Below are 24,207 nucleotides of genomic sequence, written 5' to 3'. Positions count from 1 at the left end.
CATACCCCATAGTCCAGACGTATGAAGAATACGGAAGATTGTTGTCACTTGTAGTACACAGCCAGTACCTGCCAGAAATTCCTGCAGCTTCTTCAGTGTTACTGTAGGTCTCTTGGCAGCCTCCCTGACCAGTTTTCATTTTGTCCTTTCATCAATTTTGGAGGGACGTCAAGTTCTTTGCAACGTCACTGTTGTCCCATATTGTCTCCACTTTTTGATGACTGTCTTCACTGTGTTCCATGGTATAGCCAATGCTGTGGAAATTTTTTTCTACCCTTCTAAGACAGCTGAACGTTACTTGGGGTTAATCAGAGTATCTTTAATTGATGGTAGGTGTGTACCCAAGAAGACTAAAAGCTGTAATAAAATCAAAAGGTGCTTCAACAAAGTATTAGTTTAAGGGTGTGCACACTTATGCAACCAGCTTATTGTACATTTTTATTTTTTATATTTTTCCCCTAACAGATTTGTTTGTTTTTCAATTGAATTATACAGGTTATAGGCCACATTAAAGGTGGGAAAAGTTTTGAAATTATTTATTGTGGTCTCATTTTTTTATATCACAAAACCTGCCATTTTAACAGGGTGTGTACACTTTTTATATCCACTGTATGATGTTCTTCGTGTTTCACTGTTGCAGTCATCACACTTGGGTTATCTGCCTGCAGGTAGCCCTCAGTCGGCCCGAGTACCAGAGATTTAGTATTCTGCATAAGATGCTGTTGCTCCAGGACTGACATCAGGTCATCAGGGGGTATAAAAACAGGCAGCCGACGCCATTACATCAGTCTTTCTTGCCGAGGAGCCCGAAGCAGAAGCAGTTCGCATGAGTGCCTCGGCCGCTACCTGAGTTTTTGTTTATGAATTGAATCATCCTGAAGTCTTCCAAAGCTAAGTACCCCGTTGGGGATCCTTTTTTCTTGCTCTAACTGATGTCAGAAAAGGTTAACAATTGTCTTGCCTGTGGAAAGCAAATACCACACCGAGATTTTCATTCTTACTGCGTCACCTGTTTAGGCCCAGACAACGAAGTACCTCGCTGTCGGTTTTGTGCCTTGTTCAACACCTGAACCATTCATCGTCGGACCCTTATTGTTGCTAAATACTTTTGTTCTCTATCTCCGTATTCTGAAATGGCTTCGGTAAGCCATCGACTACCAATTTAATCTGAAAAAGCGTAAGGATAAAGACAGAGACAGACTGCACAGGTCCAAAGCTACCGACGACGCTTCCATTAAGCTAGTCGCCAGTTTGCTGGTACTCAGTGATGCCTGCTTCAGTGGATTCGCAGGCCTCTACCGAGACCCGTTCGGAGTCCCGTATGCCGCAAGACTCTTCAACTATGGAACCTGCGGATGTCTCTACCTTGGATGGGTCCGGAGCTGCTGAGCAGGCACCGGCTTCTGAAGAAGTTCTTCGCACTACTGATGTTCGACACAAACCAATGACTTCTTTCGCATCTTCCGTTTTGTCTAAAACTACCAGGTTTCTAATGCCAAGAGTACACGCTACGCCTAGAAAACAGATGAACAAAGCACATGCACCTGCTCCCTTGCCACAACATCAAATGCTGAAAATGGCAGAAGACCTTATTATGCTGATTAGGAGAAGTCAGCCTTCCCCTGTTAAGAGAAAGAGACCAGTCCCCAGCAGCTTCAACAGACCAAGAGTCCGATGACTCTGAGGTATCTCCTTATGAGAATTCAGATGCAGAGGAATCCATTCCCTCTGCCTCTCCTCCAGAGGATTTTTCTTTTGGTGAAACCTTGCATTCTTTAAGAGAGCATTTCGATTGGAAATGCCAAGACTATCCTCGGTCCAAAACGAGACTTGGAGAATTTCTAGATTTGCCACAACATAGGCCTTTAGCAATACCCCCAGTCCTGGAAGTTGTTGATGATGTCTTTATGGAATCCAGTCTTACTCCTGATACTTTACCCCCTGCTCCTAGGAAAGCAGACAGGTTCTGCAGACTCCTACTGCTGATCCAGACATCATTTCCCAGGGACCTAAAGGTATCAAAGCTTCTACAGCTAAGAATCCCACCCCTTCGGACAGGGATTCCAGAGCTTTGGACAGATGGGGTAAGAAAGTATATACCTCTGCAACTCTCGCCATTAGGGCTTTGAAATGTCAGTTTCACATGCTGAAGTACCAACAGCATATTATGGAACTTATTAAGCAAAAAATGGCAACCTTTACAGACTGTGCAGAAAATAAAGAATTGCAAGAGCTTATGCATTCTGGAAGTCAAGTCAGCAAGCATACATTGCAGTGTGGCTTTGACGCCCTAGAAGCATCTTGCAGGGCTGTACTGAGAAGGCATGCTTGGCTTAAGGAGCAGACCTTGCCAGACCATGTCAAATCAAAGTTATTAGACGTTCCTTTGAACAAGGACAATCTGTTTGGCATCAAAGCAGAAGAGGTGCTTAAAAAGATGAAGAAAAAGCTAAATCTATGCAAACAGTCAAAGAAGTCTTACAAGTACAGCCTCCTAGATTCAGTAGGCATTTTCCTTCAAAACACTGGTCCTTTCCAGCCCCCTCCAGGCCATCTCAAACTAGACCCAGGGGAAACAGGCCTCCCAGACTACAGTCTCAGGGTATGCAGAGATCTAAGCAGTGGAGTGCCTCCACCTCCAAAGCAGGGAGTGCTAATTCACCCCCTTATGGAAAGAATTCACAATGACTTCTCTGCTCCACTCCCCACCTCTGCCCAGCTGCTTCTGCCCCTTGGAGGAAAACTTGCCCTTCATGCAAAAAACTGGATGTCCATCACCAAAGACCGATGGGTCCTCAACATTGTATCCCAGGGGTACAAATTTTACTTCCACTCACTGCCTACCCCAAAAGGGTTCCCAGACCTTCCTCCAAACCAGTGGGCAGGGGTACAAAACCAAGTTCTATCCCTGCACTCTGTCAGGACAATTCATCCGGCTCCGGTGGAACAGATAGGTCAAGGATTCCATTCCAGACTTTTCCTAGTACCCAGAAAAGAGGGTTCTTGGCACCCAATCCTAGATCTTTCAATTCTCAACACCTTCAAGGTGGTACCAAAATTCATAATGCTCACCCTGCAGCAGCTTCTACGTATGCTAGCCAAAGATGCCTGGTTAGTCACCCTAGACATAAAAGAAGCCTATCTGCACATCCCCTATAAGGGAGTCATGCAGCAAATACCTACGTTTCAGGGCCGGATCTACGCATTATCAGTTCTCTGCACTTTCCTTTGGTTTATCCACTGCTCCCAGAATATTCACAAAATGCCTGACTCTAGCCATTGCTTACTGCAGGCAGAGAAATATCCAAATTTACCTGTAATTTGACAACTGCCTGATTCAGGCGGACAGTCAGGAATTGCTGTTGCAGCACCTGACATTTGTAAAAATCCTTCTCATATCCCTGGGGTACACCATCAATGAAAATAAATCAAAACTAGTCCCCAGTCAAAAGATTGTATTCCTGGGAGCAAGCATGGACACAGCTTCCCAGATGGCATTCCTCACTTCAGGAAAAACAAGCCTATCTGACAGACTATTTTACTCAAATGGCCACCAGAACCCAGCTATCCACAAGGAAATCCTGCAGGCCCTAGAGTTCATGGCCTCATGCATCCTACTAATTCCATATGCTAGACTGCATATGAGGAAACTTCAATGGTACTTAAAAAGTCTTTGGTGCCAACATTCTCAGGACCTGGAAACCATCATACCCAGTCTAAGGACAGAGTTTCTTTGGTGGGCAGCAGCATGCAACTACAACAAGGGACTGCCCTTTACTCAACCCTAATCCGCCCAGACCCTAACCACAGATGCATCAGACTATGCCGGGGGGGGGGGTGCACATGGACGGCAAATGCATTCAGGGCCACTGGAGCCCAAGTCAAATTCATCTGCATATCAACCAAAAAGAGATGCTAACTGTGCAGCACGCTCTCACAGCTTTCAGATCCCTACTCTTTCCAGGACATCTGCTAATAAAAACAGACAACACCACAGTTATGTGGTACAGCAACAAGCAGGGGGGGAACCTACTCTTACACACTCTGCAGGTTAGCCATGGCCCTGTGGAACACAGCCTTGGACATGCAAGTCCATCTGCAAACTCAATTCCTACCAGGCAAACAAAACTCACTGGCAGACGACTTGAGCAGAAATCTCGTAGACCCACATGAGTGGCAATTAGAGTCCAGCACCTTCAACCTTCTGATTCAGAAATAGGGGACCCCAGAGGTGGATCTCTTTGCCTCCCCCTGCAACCACCAGCTCAGCAAATTCTGCACCAGGAATCCTCACAGAAGTAACACCAAAAAACACCTACTGGTAAAACAAGAAAGCAAACCAGTATCGTGTAAGGTCCCGTTTATTGAAACTGGTAGAAAACAGACAAATGAGCAAAAATACTAAGCGCTTTCACCCATAACCATTCTGGGCATCTTCAGAGTGTAATTTAATTAAAAAATCCATCCTTAAATATACTAAAAACACAACGTGCTAGTGTTAAAATCCTCACGGAAGTGCCTGGAAAGTGGATGCCCTATCTTTTCAGTGGGTAAATCTCTCAGTCTATGCCTTTCCCCCTCTGCCCCTTCTCCCAAGAGTATTACTCAAAGATAAGGCAGGACAAACCAAGGTCAATTTTGATTGCGCCGGACTGGCTACGCCAGCACTGCTACCCACTCCTGCGCAGCCTGTCACCGGTGCCACCCTGGCACCTACACCAAAACCCAACACTGCTCTCTCACCAGGAGGAGCAGATTTTGCATCCGCAACTGCAAACCCTAAATCTTGCAGCCTGGCTTATTCCTTGAATTCTCCCCCAGCAACCCCAAGCAAGCAGATACTGGACGTCATTCGTGAAGCCAGAAGAACCCAGTACAAGAAAATCCTATGCTGATAAGTAGAAAAGGTGCTGCTCCTGGATTCAGTCTAAAGGAGAGGACACTACTCTGCCCTCCCTGCCTCTAATCCTGGATTACTTAGCAGATCTACTCCACAAAGACCTGTGCTTCTCCTCCGTTAAGATACATGCCTCAGCCATTTCGGTTCATTACAACAGCACTGCGCCACCTCTCTTCTCGCACCCTATTATCAAACAGTTCCTGAGAGGGGCAAACAACTTAAGGCTGCCAAGGAGAGCACCCACCCCTGCTTGGGACCTTAACTTTGTACTGGAAAAGCTCACACTTCCCCCCTTTGAACCTGCAGCGTCAGCAGAGTTAAAATTCCTCTCTTGGAAAACAGCCTTGCTTCTGGCCATCACCTCAGCTAGAAGAGTGTGTGAACTACAAGCACTTATGGATGTGGAACCCTTCATTATTTTCCATGCTGACAGGGTTTCCCTCAGGACTAACCCTTCCTTTATGCCTAAAGTGGTGTGCAGTGTGGCTGTCAACCAATCCATCCATTTGCCAGCCTTCTTCCCTAATCCTCAAAATAAAGGGGAAAGGATCCTGCACTCCTCGGACGTGCACAGACAGCTCAGATTCTACCTTGATAGGACTAAGCCCTGCAGAAAATCTGAAAAGTTACTAGTCAGCTTTGCAACAGGGGCAGAGGGCAAGACCATTTCAAAACAAACAATTTCCAAATGGATAGCACACTGCATCCATTTCTGCTACAAGCACCATGGGAAACCAACCCCTCAGGGGGTCATAACACATTCCACTAGGGCAACATCTACCTCTACAGCATTTCTCAGGGGAGTCCCTACCAGGAACATCCTGGAAGCTGCTACCTGGAGTTCTGTACACACCTTCACCAAGCATTAACACCTGCCTATCTTTTCCAAATCCAGGCCAGGTTTTGCATCAGCAGTCCTGCAGGGCATACTAGCCAGCCCTAACTCTTCTTGACTGCCTCCACCCTTCTTCAGCTTTGGGAATATACCAAAGTGTGATGACTTCAGCAGTGAAACACAAAGAACATAGTACAGTTGTGTAAACTTACCATAAATGTAGATGATTGAATGTATTCACTGTTACAGTCCTGGTTTCCCTCCCTCCAGTCCCCTGGTTTCTCTCTCTCTCTCCTTTCTATGGCTTTTACTCACCCCTTTCTGGGGTATTGGTATTTACTTTTTACTGGTGGTGTTTTCCCCCCACCATAATTTGCTCCCTATTTCATAGATTCATAGGTAGGTACTAGGCTGTCGGCCCTAGGACCTATAGCCTTGCCAAAAAGGTACCCTGACTTTCGCCACCCAAGAAAATTTATTTTCCTGTGCCCCTGTCGAGCAGAGCCACAGAGGTGAACCCCGGGGTGAATTTCCTATTTCCCATCCAATCATTAAGATTTTTCTTGGAGTGCTAATGAGGAGCTTTATTTGATATAGATAGGTAGTTTGTTCCAGAGTATGGGAGGTCTCTGGGACAGGAATCTTTCCCACCAGCATGTTCTGTTTATTGCGGTAACAAGGTTTAGGTCCCTATAGCATGTAGCTCTGAGGGATTGGAATTTCTTTAAGTGGAGCATGTCCAACAGCTCTGGGTTTGACATAGCTTTGTATGTTAGTCAGAGATCGCCTCTGAGTAGGCGATATGCGACGGAGTAAAGCTGTAGTTTATTGAGACGGTCTGCGTAAGGCATCTGTTTGAGCCCAGTAATCCTCTTTGTGAGGTATTTTTGCGGCCTTTCCAGTTGTAGATGTCTTGTGAGGTACATACCAAAAGGGGCGTTGTACTCTATAATGGTCTAATGAGTGACGAGTAGAGGGGAACAATTACCTCTTTTTTTCCTGGATGAGAAAACTTTTGTGATGAGGTGTGCCACGTAAAAGGATTTCCTGACTACTGTGGCGATGTGATTATCAAAGGATAGACTACTGTCCATCTGTGTCCCAAGGTCTCTTATCACACTTTCGGTGTTAAGTAGACTACCACCTATGTGGTAGCTCATGGGTACAGAGTTTTTACCAAAGGGGATGACAATGCACTTTTTGGCATTGAGCTTGAGGCCATGGCTTTGACACCAGGCATCTGTCTCAGTGAGGCCCTTTTGTAGGATGTCCACATCATTAGGAGTTTTAGTTATGGCTCCTAGTTTGCAGTCATCTGCGAACTTCATTAGCCAAAGACCTTCTGTGTTAGCCTGTACTTCAGAAAAGTAGATACCAAACAGGAGAGGACTCAGGACTGAACACTGTGGTACTCCACTTATCACTGGTCTGAAATTGAATTTGGAGTCTTTTACTTTCACAATGTGGTTTCTGTCAGTGAGCCAGTTGGCAACCCATCTTGTGACATAGGGATTTATACCTAGTTTAGTGAGTTTTTCCCGAGTCGGGATGGTGTCAAAAGTCTTGGCGAGATCTGCCTTTTACAAACCCGAACTGGGTGGAGTCCAGAGTTTGGAGATTACCAATGTCTTTGTTTGTAAGTTCCATGATGATACGTTCCATGGCCTTGCAGACCAGGCTCGTTAGGCTAATGGGGCGGTAGTTCCCGGGGACCATGATGGCTCCCCCTTTGTGGAGTAGGATAACTGTCTGTGTGTGCCATTCAGTGGGCACAAAGCCTGAGGTGAGGCTGTGATTGAACATGGTGCTTAGATGGGGTGCCAGTTCATTCTGTAGTTCATGTAGAACGCAGCCTGGGTTGTTGTCGGGTCCCATGGATGCTGTGTTCTTGGCTTTGGAGAGTGTGTTTTTTACCTGTGCAGCCGTGATTACAGGAACATTGCATTCTTCTGGTATAGAGATGGGCCCTTTAGGGGGTGGGGTAAAGTTAGCACTGAACCTATCTGCCAGGATATTGTCAATATCAGTTGGTTCTGTATATTTAGTGCCATTGCGCTGTAACTCAGAGCAGATCTGAATGTTGCCATTGAGATTCTTGACATAGCTATAGAATGCTTTGTGGCTGTCTTTAGAATCCGTGGCAATTTTGATTTCATAATTAGCTTTGGAGGATTTTATGAGGGATCTCTGCTTCTTACTGAGGCTGACCAGGGAGTTCTTCCAGTCATGGGATTTTACTTTTTTTTTAAACAGTTTCTTTCTTCTGTTGTAGAGTTTGTTTATGGCAGGGGACCACCAGATTGGCTTCCTTTTTTTGGAGGATAGCATCTTGGTTCTGTTAGGGATAGCATGATCCATCCACTCGTGTAAGTGCTTGTAAAGTTCATTTGTGTAGGATTCAGCAGTCGTACCTCTATTGTCCGTCTGAGTGGGTGTTGTGAAGTTTGCCACTTCTGTCTTAAGAAGCGTGAAGTTGGCTTTGGAGAATTTTTTTATGGTGGTTTCCCTAATGGGGGGTGGGGGCGGGATGTGGATGTCTAGGCTGATTAGCTTGTGGTCGGATCTGACCAATGAGGAATTGACCTCTGGTGTGGAACACCGGTTGCCCATGTTGGTAATAACCAGGTCTAGGATATTGCTGCCCCTGGTGGGGGTGTGGATAAGTTGATCCAAGGCCTTGGAATTTATGAATTCCAGAAAATATTGAGCAAAAGAGTTGGTACATGAGTAGTTCTCCCACTTTATGGTGGGGTAGTTGAAATCGCCCATTATTAGGGTGTTGGGTTGTACCCTAATACTTTCCAGTGTATCAAGAAATGAGGAGTGGAAATCCTGGGCCATGGTGGGGGATCTGTAGCAAGTTACAATTTGGATTGTGGTCTTGCCCAGAGCTAGTTGCACTTGGATAATCTCAGATCCATTATGCTGAGCAACTAGCCTGGAGGTGTGGATATCCTTAATGAATATGGACACGCCTCCTCCTTTAGTGTTTCAGTCCAGGTTAGGTGTCCTAAAGGTGTGGTATGAATTATAGCCTGGTAATGCAGGGGTACTCTCTGGAGCCTTGAACCATTTTAAGGAGTGCCTCGAGAGAATGCATTTTGAGGTTTAGACTTCTAGCATTGAGTAGCATTACCCTCAGATTTTGCTTGCTTGTACCTGTTACGGTGGTGAATTTGTCATTTGAACCTTGCCAAAAAAAAAGGCACTATAGGAGTGGCAAAAGCCTTAGCCAATATCCGGAATCCCAAGGGCGACAGGTGCAGGCCATCTCTGGCAAAGCATCATGGTCTGTCGATCATGTCATTCCAGCCAGACAGATACTGGATCCCCTTAGAATGACACCAAAAGCTTAGCCAATTCTTGAAGTCAATCATTTTGTCCTTGTACTGTGGTATCATTCTGGGTGATGGCAGGATGCTACTCGGGGCTAGGGTCATGCCTGCCTGGGCTACAAGATCGGAGAGCTCCTTCATGTCTCTCTTCATATAGTCCAGAGAGGTACATCTCAGGTCATTCACACCAACATGGACAATGACAGAGTCATATTTGTACTTGTTGTGGAGTGACCTGAGTGCGTGGGTTATGTGGCGGATCCTGGCACCCGACAGGCAGCTGACAGTAACTTTCTCCTTGTTTAGCTTGGTGAGTGGAACATCAGTGTGCCTGACTATAGAGTCACCTATGACTAGAGTGTTGGGTATGTTGTTATGCCTTATGGGCTGTGATTGAGTGGCACACCGAGTTTGTGGGCTATGCGTTATTTGTATTGTGTTGGGGGGATGGAGGTTGCATGCATTTCTGCTTTGGAGGTCTCTTGCTTGAGCAGATTTTTATTGAGAGCCTTCACGAATGTAGGTGTGTGTTTTGTATTGCTATGTGTGTGTTTTGGTGGTGTAGGTTTTGAGGGACTATGTGATGAGTGTGGTGTGGTGCAAGTGTTTACCTTCTCCACTTGATTGTTTAGTCTAGTCTTGGTTGAAGAGAGGTTTTCTTCCAGTTTGGCTATATAAGTGCATCTCTCACAGGTTGTAGTGTTGGGTGGTAGGAGGAGAGGGTTGTTTGTGTACATGAGGCAATTGTTGCATTGCCCCAAAATGCCCTGATTCATCAGGTAGACTGGAGAAAACACCCGGAGCTGACCCTTAGACATGCCTGGATAGGTGCTTATTTATCAAGTACTAAAAACTGTTTTCCTCTAGACAAGTGAGGAAAGTTGAGTGCTGTAGTAATTTGTAGCTTATTTAGTGCTTACAGTAAGTTTTGAACAAGTGCTGAGCTCAAAGAAACAGATTTGAGTGCTAAAACTAAAAAAAATGGCTAGTTCTAAGGGAAAATTTGAAGAGCAGACTTTATGGCACCAGGAGTACTTTAACCCTAGCTAAGCGGCAATGCATAAAGTGTATTTTTTTTTTTTTTTTTTTTTTATAACCATAGCAAATGAGCAAACTCATTTAAACAAATTAACCAATAACAGCAGTCTTAGATCAGACAATTTCTAACTGCACACTCCTGCCACTAGGGTGCAGGGGAACCTTCTCCAAAAAGGATGGTCAGGATTAGTTCTCAAGTTATACAAACAAAGCTAGATTCAGTAGGTCTGAATTTAGTCTGTACTACAGCAAACGAGGCATACCAATTTCAGAAAGAAACTGTTCAAATAAGCGGTCAGCCTTTAACCAAAAACTCCCAGCTCAGAAGGGCAAAATCTACTCTCTCCTCCCACAAGAGTGCCGACCACACCTTCTTAATGTAAAATAACTGGCCCAAAGTGCTTAAACCAGAACTAATACACTCTTAGAATAATAGACACTGAGCCTTCAGTCAGCAACTCCCAACTTAGAAGGATGTAAGCTACCTGTCCTGCCACAACAGTGCAGACCACAAACCTTCTTAATGTAAAACAACTGGTCTGAAGCCTTCAGCCAAAGGCTTTTGGGGGGGCTCCTGACATTTGGGGCAAGAAAAACTGATGTAATGGCATAGGCTGCTTGTTTTTATACCCCTGACGTTAGCCCTGGAGTGACAGCATCCGACTCAGAATACTAAGTCTCTGGTATTCGGGCCGACTGAGGGCTTCCTGCACTCAGATAACCCAAGTGTGATGACCGCAACAGGGAATACACTCTGACATCTACATTTATGGTACATGTACACAACTGTACTTTTTACTCTATCTAAAATTTTTATTTTAAAGCATTTCAGACCTTTGGACTGCTTGTCACACAAAGTTTTTTCCCTCAGAGGAAGATTTTAATGTCTAGCTTCTTGGCTGGAGGGAACTCCTGTGTAAAATTGTATTTTTTTTTTTTTGGAAAAAAAACTAGACTTTTAACTTGGGAATGTTTGTTTGTGGCTAGAATTTTTTTCCTGGATGATTGGCTTTTTGAAAATTTTACCATAGAAATGTATTTTTTGTCAGTGTTACGCATAACTCTTCTTGGCTGCACTAGCCACTTATTAGTCGTTTTTCTCAGCTGTAAGCCTCTCTTTAGTCCCTAAAGTTTGACACCTTTTTCTGAGAAAGTGTACTGTTTATGCATTACTTTGTTGCTCCCAGGCTAGGACAAGTGTGTTTTGTCTTACTAAAAGATTTTATCTTAAAAAAACTTTTTGTCAAAAGGTATCACATACTCTTGTAGGCTCTTCTATCCACCCGTGAAACTCCCTTTTATGGCTAGGACATATTCCAGAGTCCCACTAAGTCTATCAGACCCTCCCTGAGCCACAATAAAAAAAGCTGTTTGTGAGGCTTTCGTCTTCAAGCCAGCTTCCTCTTTGCCTGAGCTGCTGATGAATGACTGCTGTAGCCAACTTTTGTTCCTTAGATTCCTCATCTTTTTAGCTGGACCCTCCGGCATTGCTCCTTGGGATGCTATCATGGACTAGGAGTCATGGACATCCTCTGTAGCTGTACAGCTGTCTTTTCTGGGTAAGGGAGAGACCCCTTTGCAGGGAGAGACCCCTTTGCAGGCTTCGAGGAATGTACCTGGCGATGCTCCTTTGCTGTACCACACTGAGGAGCCTCTTCCCCATCGTAGGGACCATCTGTTGAACTGCTCTTCTCCTAAGAAGTCTCCTAGGAAGAGGAAACAAAAGTCTAGATATAATTCTCCTGAAGCAGATATCTGGCTGAATTTAACAAAAGTTTTTTTTGTGAGAAATTCAGTATTTAAATGGTATTGGTCCTCATAAGAAGATATAAAGAATTCTTTCCTGTCGGATCCTGACTCCCACTGTTAGGAACAGAATTTAAACTGTGGCTGTGCTTTTCTTACTGTCTCACCACAAGGTGGGGCTTCTGACTCTGAACGGAGCTTTTCCTCCAATTCTTCCCTTGAAGAATGGTCTTTTTTTTAATACTGTTGCCAAAAAGAGAGATTTTTTTTTCAATGGGAACCAAAAAGGCATGTCTGAATCTCTATAAAGATATTATGATTTACTACAGTCAGAGTTTTTCTTCAACCTGCTACTGTACCTCCTGTGTTGCAGCATTAGAGAATGCGTTTTTCACAGAATGTACTTTTCCTGACATCATCTGCTCTATAAAAGTCCGATTGGACTGGAGCACTTCATGCAACATTTTTTTTCCTTACCTCAAGATAGATTGGGCAGTAATTTTCTTATCAAAGACTTCTGCCAAACTTCTGTCAGCAGCTAGCCTTAACCCTTTTGACAAACTGGGAAAGGTATTGAATAGGGTCTATATTACTTGATCGAAACTTTTGTTAGTCGAATAACTAAAGATCGATCTGGTAATAACGAAATCCAAAACCCACGAAGAGAAGATTTCAAGCAGGGAAAGAATTCCCTTGGCCTTTATGCCAATTATGCCCTTTTCTCCACTGTAGAATGATCTCGGAGTCGATATATGATTTGGGTTAAAAGTTTATTTTTTTCATGTGGCCAAGGGAATTCTTTCCCTGCGTGAAATCGGCCATTCGCGTTTTTTGGATTTCGATATTACCAGATCAATCTTTAGTTATTCGATTAATGTTTTGATCTGGTAATATAGACCCATTGAATACACTTGAAAAAAAGTTTATTTTTCCACCTTGGCTTTCAAAATTGTTAATTGACAGGTATGTGCTTTAAATGGCTTCTTTGATGATTTAAGAAAGTTTAATTGCTGAGCTCCCTTCTTGTGTACTAAAACTTCAGTTTGTGTTCTGTAGTATGTGCTGTTATCCATGTAATGAAACATTGTTGAAATGTGCTTATGATACTGTGGAAGTTTCCAGAGCTGCTGCCACTGGCTCTGTCTTGAGATGATTTGTTTGGTTACAGTCTCAAATTTATAAAGAGGATGTTAAAACTGAAATTTTAAGTGCTTCCATGGATTAAGTAGCAGCCTCCTCCCCTGTCATCTGTTTGCCTGGGTGAAAGGTTGTTATTGGTATTGACCCTATTGAGCAGGGTTGTAGACCCCTTCTTGTGGGACAAGAAAGGTCCTACGTTTTTTTGCACCCTAGCTACTGCCTTTATACTTTTCCCCCTTGCTCATAAAAGTAGCTTGGGTGCATGGAAGCTGTCTGGTTGGTCCATTCCTTGGGCTACAGGAGCAGGGATCTATTTGAACATTTAGTTTTATGGTAAGTGAAATTGTACAACTCTGCTTTATTAAATATGAAATGTTGATGCCTAAATATTTAAATATAGCATTGCCTTTTAAGGCTATATTATGAGGTATGTGTTTGAAGCATTGTGATTTAACTTTAAATCGTGTGAAGTCACTTGAAATGATTTTATTATTTGATAAGAGTGCCAAGGAGATGTTTTTTACAATTCTGTTAAAGCTATGTAAGCAGAAATTTCAGAAGATGAAATAGAAGTGCCACTGGCAGGTAAATTGTATATGAATTTTTCTACAGATCCTGTAGTGTGAAGACCATGATATGGTTTGTTTTTTGTAAAAAGCTTACACTGGTGAATTGCTTGGAATTGTTTTTGCTACAGAATTTGTGCAAGGACAGTTAAGAAGCTTAATGTAAGTAGGTATGGTATCATCCTTTCAACAGTTGTCGTGTACAGTTTTTAATCCAACCCTTGCTCAGCTTGGTATTGCCACCTTTATACTGTAGTGTGGAAATTGACACTACAGTTTTGTTTTTTATAGTTAAGTGGATATTCTAAATTAGTTACATTTATGCATTGTAGTGTAGAACTTTTATTTGGATCTTAGATTGACTATTTTAGTTTGAAAACATGGTAATCTATTTTTTTCTGTTTGATAAACATTTATAGGTCGAGAGCTTATTTTCTAGGTCTTAAATTGTAGATTCCTATTTCATTTTGGAAACCTGTTAAATACTTATGATTGTTGTAACTGTATGATGAGGATTATTATTATAATAATAGAGTAGTACAGTGTACCCCTTCCTGTGTTAATGATTCATGTTCCACCACTGTCTGTATCTAACGATTCATGTGGCACTGTCTGTACCAATTCTTTGTGCTATTTGTCGCAGGTAAGGCTTAAAGGGGTGGGTTGATGTTCTTCATGTTTCACTGTTGCAGTCATTACATTTGGGTTATCTGCTTGCAGGTAGCCCTCAGTCGGCCTGATTAACAAAGTCTTGGGTTCTGCGTCGGTTGCTGTCCCTTCTCCTGTGACGTTAGGTAGTCAGGGTTATAAAGCATGCAGTCGACATCATTACATCAGTCTTTCTTGCCGTGCGGTGCCCGAAGCAGAAGCAGTTCGCAAGTGCCGGTCGGCCGACTCCTGAAATTTTCATTTTCAAGTTTCAGAACCGAAGTCTTCAACTAAAGTTGGGGAAACTTTTACTTGCTCCTTACCGATGTCAGTAAAAGTTAATAATTGCATTACTTGTGGAAAGCAAATACCCCATAAAGATTTTCATTCGTATTGTATTCCTTGCCTAGGTCCTGACCACGACGTACATTGGTGTCAGTTTTGTGCTTTATTTAATCAGCGCACTATCCGTCGTTGTTACATTTTCGCCTCTAAATATTTCGGTTCTCGGTTTAATTATTCAGAAATGTCAGTGGTTAGCCATCCAACTACCGGGATTCTGAAAAAAATGCAAAGATAAAGACAGAGACAGGCCGCCTAGGTCCAAAACTGCCAACGGCGCTTCTCCTAAGTCAGTCACCAGTTCGCCAGTACTCAGTGAGGTACTTTCGCAGGCCCTGATACCCGCTACTTCTGATTCGCAGACCTCTACTGTGACCCATTCAGAGTCCGGTATGCCACGAGATGCTTCAACTATGGAACCCGCGGATGTCTCTACCTTGGATGGGTCTGGAGCCGATGTGCAGGCACCGGCTTCTGAGGGTGTATTCAGGCCTACGGACTTGCACATTAAACCGATGTCTCCTTCTTTTCTTGGGCCTAAATTTCGAACCATGCCTAAAAAAATTACGCCCAGGCCACATGCTCAGGCCTCTATGCCTAAAAAACAAATAAGAATGGCTGAAGATCTAATAACTCTAATCAGGGGTTAGCCACCCCCCTCCCTTTCTAAGAGGCCTAGGAGTGGAAGTGGTTTATGAATCTTCTGACCAGGATTCTGTTTTTTCTGATTATTTTGATGATTTGGACTTGCCCTTATCTACTTATGAGGATTCTGGTGTAGAGGACTCCATTCCCTCTGCTTCCCCTCAAGAGGATTTTTCTTTCGGAGAAACTTTACATACTCTAAGGGAGCATTTCCACTGGGAAAGCAAGGATTTTTCTGATTCAAAAAAGAGGCTTAGGGATTTCTTACTCCTACCTCAGCATAGGCCTTTAGCTATTCCTCCTGTACTAGACATTGTTGATGATGCTTTTTCAGAGTCTAGTTTGGCCCCTGATTCCTTGCCTCCTGCTCCCAGAAAACCAGACAGATACTACGGGGTCCCTGAGTCACACAAGTTCATTTTTCAAAATCCTATTCTATGCGGATCCAGAGACTATTTCACAGGGGCCCAAGGGCATTAAGGCTTCTACTGCTAAAAATCCTACCCCTTCTGATAGAGACTCCAGGGCACTGGATAGATGGGATAAGAAGGTTTACACTTCTGCAACCTTGGCCATTAGGGCTTTAAACTGCCAGTTTCATATGTTAAAGTATCAGCAACATGTTATTGGATTGCTTAAACAGAAAATTATGTTGATTCCTGACTGTGTGGAAAATAAAGAATTACAGGATTTAATGCATTCTGCTGAACAAGTTGGAAAACATACTTTGCAATGTGGTTTTGATTCATTAGAGGCCTCTTGCAGGGCCGCTGTTACTGGGTCTGTGCTCAGAAGGCATGCTTGGCTTAAGGAACAATCTTTGCCTGATCATGTTAAAGCTAAATTGTTGGATGGTCCCTTAAATCAGGACCTCCTGTTTGGCAACAAGGCTGAGGAAGTTCTTAAAAAAATGGAACATGAACATGAAGCTAAATCTATGCAAACTGTTAAAGATTTCTTACAGGTTCATCCTCCTAGATTTAGTAGGCACAGGCCCTCTAAGAATTGGTCCTTTCCAGCCCCTTCCAGGTCTTCTCAAGCCAAACCCAGACACAGCAAAAACCCCAGGTTTCAGTCCCAGAGGACACACAGGACTAAGCAGTGGGGGGCCTCCAGTACCAAATCTGGGAGTAATAAGACTCTGTCCTATGGTAAACTGTCTCAATGACTTTCTTTTAAAATTTCCAAGCACTTAACAACTGACTGCCCCTTTGGGGGGAAAGATTGCTCTTCATGCAAAGAACTGGGAACTCATTATCCAGGACAAAATGGGTTTTAAATATAATGTCACAGGGATACAGATTTCACTTCCAAATGTTGCCAATACCAAGCGGGTGGCCAGACCTACCCCCAAATCAGTGGGCAGAGGCCCAAAAACAAGTACTGTCTCTTAGGCATGGGAGCTGTTCAACTGGTACTAGAAGAGAAAAGGGCAAGGTTTCTACTCAAGACTTTTCCTGGTACCCAGAAAAGACAGTTCATGGCATCCTATCCTGGACCTGTCTACTCTAAAAACCTTTTTGGAGATTCCAAAATTCAAGATGCTGACTCTTCACCAATTACTTCCTATGCTAGGCAAAGATGCCTGGTTGGCAACACTAGATTTAAAAGAAGCATACCTACACATCCCATTCAGGGAATTTTGCAGAAGATATCTACGCTTCAAACCAGGTTACACGCACTATCGGTTCTCTACACTGCCCTTTGGCTTATCTACTGCGCCCAGGGTATTCAAAGTGCCTAGCTCCAGTTATTGCATTTTTGTAGGAAAAGAAATATTCAAATATACACATACCTGGACGATTGCCTAATTCAGGCAGAAAGCCAGGACATACTTTTGAATCATCTGGCCTTTGTACAAAGGGTTCTAACTTGTCTGGGGTACAACATAAACGAAAAGAAATCACACCTGGTACCCTGTCAACAAATTATATTCCTGGGAGCAAGCTTGAGTACAACTTCCCAGATGGCCTACCTCACGCCAGTGAAACAAATTCATTTGACAACCTACTTCAAACAAGTGGCCACAAAAACCCTGCTGTCTGCAAGACAAATACTGCAAGCCTTGGGGTTCATGGCCTCCTGCATTCTTCTAATTCCGTATGCAAGACTGCATATGAGGAAACTACAGTGGTATCTAAAAAGCCTATGGTGTCAGCATTCTCTGGATCTAGAAGCAATGATTCCTATCATACCTTGCCTACACCTAGAGTTCCTTTGGTGGACAGAGGCCTGCCACCAAAACAAGGGACTACCTTTCACACCACCCCCTGCTGCCCAAACCCTAACAGATTCATCAGACTATGCTTGGGGGTCTCACCTGGCAGGGAAGTGCATTCAGGGCAAATGGAACTCAAATCAAATGCACCTGCATACCAATCAAAAAGAAATGTTAGTTATACAGAATGCTCTGACAGCCTTCAAGGACCACAATCTTCCAGGACAACTAATGGTAAAGACGGACAACACCACTGTTATGTGATACATAGACAAGTAGGGGGGTACACATTCTTACTCCCTCTGCAGACTAGCCATGGCATTGTGGAACACAGCCTTGAGCTACCAAGTGCACCTATAAGTCCGTAAGTTATCTCAATGCCATCTACAATACCTCCTACCTTCAAGCCAAATATCACCGACTCTCTCACATTAAATACCCAAATCATATCACCCGAAAATATTTTGACTACTACTGCAAAACCCCTCAATATTATAATACTTTATCAACCCACTCACTATTAGAAGGTGACATCCACCCCAATCCCGGCCCAAACTCATCCCCAACATCCACTAAATGCAATCAATTCCAAATAAAACCAACATCATCCACTAAACCCCCCAAATCACTCTCAATTGCCCATCTAAATATATGTAGCATCTGTAATAAAGTACCACAAATTCATGCTCTTCTAGATGTTCAACAGTTTGACATCCTCTGCCTAATAGAAACATGGCTTAAACCTTCAATATAACATCCTCAGACAGGACCGCTTAAAGAAAAAAGGTGCCGGGGTTGCAATTCTCTATAGAAGCGAAATGCTCATTAGTAAAACAACATATAACCTACCATCAGAAAATAATGCTGATATAATTATTTCGAAACTGCAGCTAAACCCTCACAAAACAATTAATATTGTCTGCACATATCTTCCCCCAGGGAAAAAAAACACTATATTAGAAGACCTATTAAACTGGCTTTCCCTAAATCTCCTTCAGGAAACAATTATCTTAGGAGACTTTAACATTGACTGGAATTTATGCAAACAAACCAATCCTTCCACCTTCTTAAACCTATATGGCTTCTCTCAAACCATTAACTCCCTTACAAGAATAAACAAACTTAATAATAAGGAAAGCTTACTTGACTGGATACTAACAAATAGACCACATCAAATGTATACAACAGGAACTCTCCCCGATGACCTTAGTGACCACTCACTAACATACATTATCAGGCATAAAACTAATCTTACCATCCCTAGCTTAGTCAGAACATCTTGTTGCAAAAAATTGTTTGACCCCAATCTCTTTCAAAATGAACTTATGAAAGTTAACTGGTCACCTCTTAAGTCTCTCCCTATAGATGATGCTGTTAGTTACTTCCATAATACTTTTCTAACTATACTTGAACATCAAAGAATCAAATCTAAGTCAGCCCAATGGCTCTCAAACAATACTAGGAAACTTATGCTTAGCAGAAATAAAACCTGGGCTAAATGGCGAACCACTAAAAACACAACTGATCAGCTAGCTTTTAGACAAAAAAGAAACATCACAAAAAAAAGCTATCCTACAAGACAAAAGAACTTTTACACTACAACAATCATCCCTTCATCAACCTCAAAAATTTTGGACTGCTATTAATATGCTAATCTCCCCTGGCAAAATGGCCACACCAAATCCACTAGGCTCTACCCCTCACTGCCCATTACAAACTGCCAATGCCTTTAACACTTTCTTCACCTCAGCTATACTTAAACTAGCAAACCAACAATGCCCTGATATCTCCAAACTCCTACCCCAGCCCCACTCCACCCCATTCCACCTCAAACCTATACCCACCTCTTATATCTCATCCTTGCTTCAAAACTAAAACCTTCCACCCTCAGCTGACAACCTACCAGCTGAATACCTCCAACTAGGTGCAAAAGCCATTGCCTACCCCATCTCCATACTTATTAATAGGACCTTAGAAGAAGGTGTAGTTCCATCTATCTGGAAAATCTCACATATTATCCCTCTCTTTAAAGGTGGTGACTCTTTGGAATATTCCAACTTCCGCCCCATAGCATTACTATCCCCTCTTGCAAAAATAATGGAGAAATGTATCCACAAGCAGCTACTAAACCACTTATTACACCATAACCTCCTAGCTAACTGTCAATATGGCTTTCGGCCATTCCATAGTACTTCCACAGCCTTACTATCCTTCATTGACTCTATCAACATCAACGGCAATAAAAATATTCTTTCTTCAGCATTCTTTGTAGACCTGTCCCTCCTGCATCATTTAAAATCTCTCTCTCTTGACAATCCTGCCATTAACTGGTTCACATCCTACCTTGATAACCGAAAACAGGCTGTTCTCTGGCATAACCATCTCTCTGACCTCCTCCCCACCTCTATAGGGGTTCCACAGGGGTCTATTCTAGGTCCTCTACTGTTTTCCATTTTTATTAACGACCTCCATCTAGCCACCCCTCTATCAACTTGCATTCAATATGCAGATGACACCACCATTATTTGCTCTGCCTCAACACAATCTGAACTTCACTCTCTTACACAAAAGACCTTCACAACTATTGAGCATTGGTTCTCTAACCATTGTCTCCTCCTCAACCCTAAGAAAACCAAACTCCTGCTTTTTACACCCACTCATTTGTCTCCCTCCCTTAACTTCATACTTACATCCAATAATGGTATATCAATCCAGAACCTACCACCAAACTCTTAGGTATTACAATTGACAATCAACTAAAATTTGATAACCACATAAACGCTACAATTAAATCTACTAACAGAAAACTAGGTTCTCTCTACAGAATCAAACCAACTCCTGAAGCCAGAACTACTATAGCTAGAACCCACTTAATATCTACCCTATTATATGCCTCCCCCATTTATACTAATCTCTCCAAATATAATCTCAACAAACTATCTACAGCCTATAACAATATTGCCAGATTTGCCCAAAACTCTCCATATAGGACTCACCACTGTCTAAACCTAAAAAAACTAGGGTGGCTAGAGCTACCTCAACTAATAACATTTAACCAACTTACTATTGCCCACAAAGCCCTTTACCACCCTGATAACACTCCTATGCTCTCCACCCTCATAAAGCCTTATAACAATCTGAGGAGCCTCATCCAACAAAATATTGATTCATACTTCTTTATCTAATAACTTAGCAGGTGACACCTTATTTTCCAACTCAGTGGGTAAAATATGGAACCTACTACCAAATGACCTTACTTCCCTTACATCTCTCCCACTATTCAAAACTAACCTAAAACTCTTCCTTTCCAACCACTGGCTATGCTCTTGCCATAACCCTGACTAACCCTTTTTTTCTTTTCCTTTCCTTTATTCCCATACTATCTTTTCCCTCTATACCCATTTCTTCTTACTTCCTCACTTTAGCAAATTAGACCTCCTCTCCTAGCTTGGATGCTCTTTTTCCATTCACAAAAAGAACTTATTCATCAACCTTCCTTATATTGCAACTGTGTATGTAACGTTAACTTAATCTCTGTCCATGCTAGAAATGTAGTTATATGCCATACATAATTGCAGTAGTTTCAATTTGTATGTTTATTCTATCATACCTTGGTAATTTTTATGTTTCATTTTACTTTAGTTTATTTCTGTATATTTTGAAAATATTTTAGTTTTATCTTTAATATGTTTATTTAGTACTGTAGCGGAGCTTTTCTCCTCGGGCCTCCACTGAAAATGGACATGTATCCAGCTGGACTAGCCCGGTTAACAAATGTAAAATAAATAAAAATAAATAAATATAAGCTCAGTTCTTGCCAGGAAAATGAAGTACACTGGCAGACGGACTAAGCAGAAACTTCATGGACCCACACGAGTGGAAACTGGAACCAAGCATTTTCATCATGTTGACAACCAATGGGGGAGCCCAGATATAGACCTGTTTGCCTCTCCCCAGAATTACCAATTGGACAAATTTTGCACAATAACTCTCCACAAACAAGACTGGAAAGTGGATGCGCTGTCCTTCAGCTGGAAAAACCTATCAGTCTATGCCTTCCCCCCTCTGCCTCTGTTCTCCAAAGTACTACTAAAAATCAAACAGGAAAAACCAAGGATGATTTTGATTGCTCCAGACTAGCCACGCCAACACTGGTACCCCCTCTTGTGCAGTGTGTCACGGTTATCCCCATGGCAGCTGCCTCAGACTCCTTCCCTGTTGTCTCAGCAGGAGAACCAGATTCTGCACTCTCAGCTTCTAACACTGAACCTTGCAGCCTGGCTAATTACATAATCTCTCCTTTACCATCCCTCAATAAACCTGTGATGGATATAATTTTAGAGGCAAGGAGGCCTAGCACTAGAAAATCCTATGCTGAAAAATGGAAAAGATTCTGTGCCTGGAACCAATATCAAGGAATAAGCACTGCAGCGCCCGATTTACCTCAGATTTTACAATACTTAACCGAGATCTCACAAGGGCCTGTCTTTTTCCTCCATTTCCTCCATCCACGCCTTAGCCATTTCAGCTCATTATAACAGACAACCCCCCCCTTCTTCTCTCATCCACTGCTCAAGCAGTTCCTCAGAGGGGGCCAAAAATTTGAGACCACCCAGGAGAGCTCCAACCCCAGCCTGGGACCTTAACTTTGTTTTGGAGAAACTCACTCTACCTCCTTTCAAGCCAGCTACTACTGCAGATTTCTTTCGTGGAAAACAGCTTTCCTTTTAGCAATCACTTCAACTAGAAGGGTATCTGAATTACAGGCCCTTATAGCAGTGGAGCCTTTCATCATCTTTCATGCTGACAGGGTGTCCCTCAGAACCAGTCCATCCTTCATGCCCAAGGTGGTATCCAGTGTGGCTCTTAATCAGTCCATTCATTTGCCAACCTTCTTTCCCAATCCACAGAACAAAGGGGAACGGATACTGCATTCCTTAGATGTGCACAGACAACTCAGATTCTACTTGGACAGGACTAAACCTCAAAGGAAATCTGAACAACTGCTGGTAGCATTTGCTGCAGGGGCAGAGGGGAAGGCTGTTTCAAAGCAAATCATTTCTAAATGGATAGGCCATTGCATTCATTTCTGCTATAAGCACCATGGAAAACCTATGCCCCAGGGGATTAGACCTCACTATACCAGGGCTGCATCTACCTCTACAGCCTTTCTCAGAGGCATCCCTACCAGGGACATCCTAGAAGCTGCTACCTGGAGTTCTGTACATACTTTCACCAAGCATTATCATTTGCCAATTTTCTCTAAATCCAGAGCTGGCTTTGACACTGCAGTCTTGCAGGGCCTTATAGCTGGTCCTAATGCTATCTAAATTCCTCCTCCCAAACATAGCTTTGAGAATCTACCCAAATATAATGACTGCAACAGTGAAACACGAAGAACATAGTACAGTTGTGTACACTTACCATAAATGTAGATGTTCGAGTGTATTTACTGTTACAGTCCTGGTTACCCTCCCTCCAGCCCCCTAACTTATTTTGGCTATACCTCTACTTTCCTTTATTATCCTTAAAAGCCTTTTTGGTGTATTTGCTTTTTTGTTGGAGGTATATCATTGTACTTTTATTTTTAATTGCTCCCCATTAGGGAGCACCTGACATCTGGGGCAAGAAAAACTGATGTAATGGCGTTGGCTCCATGCTTTATACCCCTGACGACCTGACATCATGGAAGAAGGGACAGCAACTGACGCAGGACCAGACTTTGTTAATCAGGCCGACTGAGGGCTACCTGCAAGCAGATAACCCAAATGTAATAACTGCAACAGTGAATACACTCTAACATCTACATTTATGGTAAGTGTACACAACTGTACTTTCTCCGGGACAGCCCACTTATCCAGTAACAGGTAATAAATCTTAAAGCTGCACTGCATTTTGCAGCTGTGACCAGCATTACTAATAAATGTTTTGAATTTGTATCCTTCATGGATGTGTCTTGGGGAGGGGCATTCAGTTTTTGATTTGAATGTATTGACAATTTTTTTTGTTTTGTTTTTTAGGCATATTGTGTAACAGAGCCTAGTGCTGGTTCTGATGTAGCCTCGATAAGGACTAGAGCTGAGAAGAAAGGTGATGAATATATCCTTAATGGGCAAAAAATGTGGATAACAAATGGCGGAAAAGCTAACTGGTATGTTTTACAGCAGATGTAGAATTACATTTGGTATTATTTGATGACTACTGTAGTTGCCTTGGATATGGGTTATATTCTGCTAAGGGTATAGCAGCTGGCAAACTGCCAAAGATTAAGGGCACCTTCCACATACCAAAAGCTTTACCAGATTGAGAAGAGCTGAGGAATAAAACACAACAGTTTAGCCATCTGACTCTTCAGAGCTTCCCTGCTGTCGAAGAGCTCCTCTTGAGGGCTTTTTAACATCTATAGTCTACTGAAGCTTCTCCATTACTGGGAAGACGTTCTCTTCTGGGGAAAAAATACTCACTTATTTTAGGATAGAATTTTTCTGTAAAATGTAATGTTTAAGCTAGGAAATACTGTTTTTATAGAATGTTGCTAGAGTTGGTGGTAACTTTTTACTGTGAAGTGTGAACTTTCCATTTGATGGAAAAAGTGGTTAAAACTAATTTAATTTTTTTTTCCTTTCTCAAACCTGTGTTTAAACCCTTACCCCAGCCCCCCAAAGTAATTTAAGTGCTTTTCACTTTGATTTTGAATAGAAAAATCAATGTTTTACTAATTACTTATTTCACCGACTACTGCTGCCAGGTTTCCTTGGGATTTAGGCATCATTTTCGGTTTAACATTGAACAAC

The 24,207-nt window shown here is 42.7% G+C and overlaps 1 protein-coding gene across 3 annotated transcripts in view; it reads left to right on the top strand.

Annotated features, from left to right (window-relative positions):
* The window catches only part of ACADM (acyl-CoA dehydrogenase medium chain), a 633,245-nt gene that overhangs the window by 254,790 nt on the left and 354,248 nt on the right, over window positions 1-24,207 (top strand). For all 3 annotated transcript variants that reach the window (XM_044085786.1, XM_044085785.1, XM_044085787.1), the window contains one exon: window positions 23,434-23,564. In XM_044085786.1, the coding sequence (XP_043941721.1) occupies window positions 23,434-23,564 (131 nt within the window). The remainder of the gene's footprint in view (window positions 1-23,433; window positions 23,565-24,207) is intronic.

The sequence above is a fragment of the Protopterus annectens genome, chromosome 10.part0 (assembly GCF_019279795.1).
Source record: "Protopterus annectens isolate FY-2018-M chromosome 10.part0, PAN1.0, whole genome shotgun sequence".
NCBI classification, from domain to species: Eukaryota; Metazoa; Chordata; order Ceratodontiformes; family Protopteridae; genus Protopterus; species Protopterus annectens.
The sequence above is the reverse complement of the archived record's forward strand: the minus strand, read 5'-3'. Positions and strand labels throughout refer to the sequence as shown.